At 35.9% G+C, this 3,208-nt stretch overlaps 1 protein-coding gene across 1 annotated transcript in view; it reads right to left on the bottom strand.

Moving 5' to 3' along the window:
- LOC107698571 (receptor-type tyrosine-protein phosphatase zeta-like) overlaps positions 1-3,208 on the bottom strand; it is a 52,245-nt gene that overhangs the window by 32,368 nt on the left and 16,669 nt on the right. The window contains exon 7 of the mRNA XM_016499617.1: positions 602-759. Coding sequence (XP_016355103.1) covers positions 602-759 — 158 coding nt within the window. The remainder of the gene's footprint in view (positions 1-601; positions 760-3,208) is intronic.

Consider the following 3,208-nt stretch of genomic DNA (forward strand, 5'->3'; position numbering starts at 1 on the left):
TAATGTGTTTTTTTAACCTTAAACCGCATAAACATTTCATTACACCAAATACACAAAATAATGTTCTTTTTAGCAGCATCGTATGACCCCTTTAAGCAATTGTTATCAGCAGTGTTTTTGTCTCATTTTGACCTCATCTTTCAATCTGTCGGCACATGGAGCTCAATAACAGAGTCTGTCTCCACTGTTTGTCGTCTGCTGTGTGTCAGAGCCTTAATTAAGAGGTCACCCAAAAATGTTGTTCCAAACCTTTATGGCTTTCTTTCTTCAGTGAAACATCAAATGGAAATTTTAAATAATGTGCTGGCCACTCTTTTCCAAGCAGTTGTAATACAACTGAAAAATCAAAATAAAAGTATCATAAAAGTAGTCAATACAAAGAAAGTTTGGACATATGTCAAGATGCCTTCAGAAGACCTGGAATATGGTGTATGGACCACTTTAATGATGCTTTTGTGCCCTTTTTGAAGCTTGAAAGCCTTAAATAATGACAGACTGTTCATTTTTGGGTAAACGGTCCCTTTAAATCTGTATATAACACATGCAATTCCAGAAATATATGCTAGCAGGTCACTGCTCTAAAACTGTCCATTATACTGACCTGAACATCTGAGATGGTCACCGTGTTTTTAAAGACGATCCACTCCACGGTCTCAGAGCAGGGAGGGGTGGTCAGAGAGCCGTTATAGATGAAGTACTTCTCTGTGGATTTGGGCAGGAGACCTTGCAGGGTGAACGGAGAGACAGGGCCGCTCTTTCCTGACCAGAGAAAACAGGAATAGTTCAAATGAAAATGAAAACTGTGTCATTATTTACACAGTTTCATGTTATTCCAAACCTGTATGACTTTCTATCTTCCGTGGAGAAAGGAATTTTAGTCAGCTCGTCAAAGAAAGCTACCTTATGACTTACTTCAGAAGGACACAAATACAGACATAAGAATATAAGTGCATAAGAATATAGAGCATAAATCATATGGACAACTTTTATGTTCTTTTTGTTATGGGTGCTTTTCCCCACTTATTATAATTTTAATGGAAAGAGTGACGAACATCGTCAGAATTTCTGCTTTTAAGTTCCACAGAAGAAAGTCACACAGGTTTGAGGGTAGGACTGGGCGATATAGCTAAAAAATGTATCAACGATATAATGTTTCATATCGTTCAGTATCAATAATTATTGACATTTTTTTAAACCTTTTTTAAAACAAAAAGCAATAGAATTTTTTTTATTTAACCACTTTATTTATAATTAACACAATTTATTGAGACAAACAACAAATATTTTTTGTTTTAACAATCAAACACAATAAAAATTAAACAAATATCTAATTTCTAATGTTTTATATGCAGATTAAATAGGTCTTTATTGTATAGGTCTAACTGTCTCCCGAGGCCACAGGAGGGCGCAATGAGCAAAATAATGCAGCGTATTTAAGTTGTCAACGCAAGGATGTAACTCTATAAAAACGTGCATTACATATAAATTAACTCATAAAAATCAAATATAATTTCGTAAATTGCATAAACAATTATGAACAAAACAGCATCATGTATTTATGCATTGCTTAATCCAAAGAGCCGAAGCGCCATTCACACAGATTGCATTTAAAAACATATGAGACGCAGTGAAAAGAAATAAACCTCCACAAATTCGTGACGTGTTTTCTAAAAGTTTCAACTGTTTTAACTTTGCATGGCTTTCTATACATCTCTTGTGTGAGACGCGAGTGCAGCAATCATATTTGTCCGTCTAAAAAATGCGCTGAATATGCGTTCTGTGTGAATGGCTTGGTTTCGGTTTTAACCTATTCAAGATCTTCTCCTATTATTTTGAATGCATAACACAGCAGCGGCGCGTCTCATGGGCTAGAGTAGACTAACAAAACATTAAAATGCAACAACGTCACTTACATCAGTGGCGTGTCTCGTGGGCTAGACTGACAAAATATTAAAATGCAACAACGTCACATAATTATCACCGCATCTCGCGCACCACTGATGACGCTCCCTGACGCACTACTAACATTCAAATGCAAATGTTTATTTTAAATTCAACTAATATAAAAACATTTTTATTCACAATCTTCTCATCACAGGCAGGCACAGCACTCAATTCAGCATGTAGTGTTCGTGTTTGTAGGTGCTATCTGCGTCACTCATAGCACGTGCCTATATCGTGCACTATATCGAACAATTTTTCCATCGATATCGAAGAAGGTGTACCGTCGATAAATATCGATACCGTTTTATCGTCCAGGCCTATTTGAGGGTGATTAAATTCTGACAGAATTTTCTTTTTTAGGTGAACTGTCACTTTAAGGGCCTTTGGACATGGAAGAGCTTAAAGGGGCCTCATGGAAAACAGGATTTTCCTATAATATTTTGCAAATGTGTAGAATACGACACTTTTAAATGTAGAATATGAAGATTGCACATACCATAACGGCTGACACTGTTGACTGCGTCAATGATGGCCATGTAGTTTTCATTATCCTCAGTACTTATCTTAAAACCATAAACCATAAAAAAATATTTAGCAGCTGCTGCATAATAACAAAATACATGATACATTACATGGCCAAAAGAATGTGGACACCTGAACACTGCACATTGTTGAGCATTTCAAAGTTGTTTTTTTTCTTTTGCTCTTTAGACTAAATTGAGTTTTTATCGATAAAAAAATAAATAAAAAAATTGATGACTCACATTTTAACCGCATCTATCTGCTTTCAAAATATGACATGTTCATACAAGCCACACTCTCAAAACATGCAGCACTAAACTGACAAAACAACACAATATACACACAACTTCATGTTATTGCACATGAAGTATACCAAAATATCCTCAGGGAAAAGCCTACATATTACAAAGATTTAGCAACACATTATGGTTACGTCCTGTTAGCCTTTACCATCAAAACATCTGTGTGAAGATGAGGATTTCTGAAACTGCTCTGTACCATTGCTAAATGCTGGGTGGGGGTGTGGTGAGGTTTTGAAGCCTGTCTTTGATGGAGTGAGGACGTTCAATAAAGCAAGTATGTTATGAAGAAACAGCAACACCACAATTTACATATGTGACCCTGGACCACAAAACCAGTCATGAGGGTTCATTTTTGGAAATTGAGATGTATACATCATCTGTAAGCTGAATAAATAAGCTTTCCATTGATGTATGGTTTGTTAGGATAGGACAATATTTGG

Source organism: Sinocyclocheilus anshuiensis, unplaced genomic scaffold (genome assembly GCF_001515605.1).
Source record: "Sinocyclocheilus anshuiensis isolate Anshui unplaced genomic scaffold, SAMN03320099.WGS_v1.1 scaffold1054, whole genome shotgun sequence".
NCBI classification, from domain to species: domain Eukaryota; kingdom Metazoa; phylum Chordata; class Actinopteri; order Cypriniformes; family Cyprinidae; genus Sinocyclocheilus; species Sinocyclocheilus anshuiensis.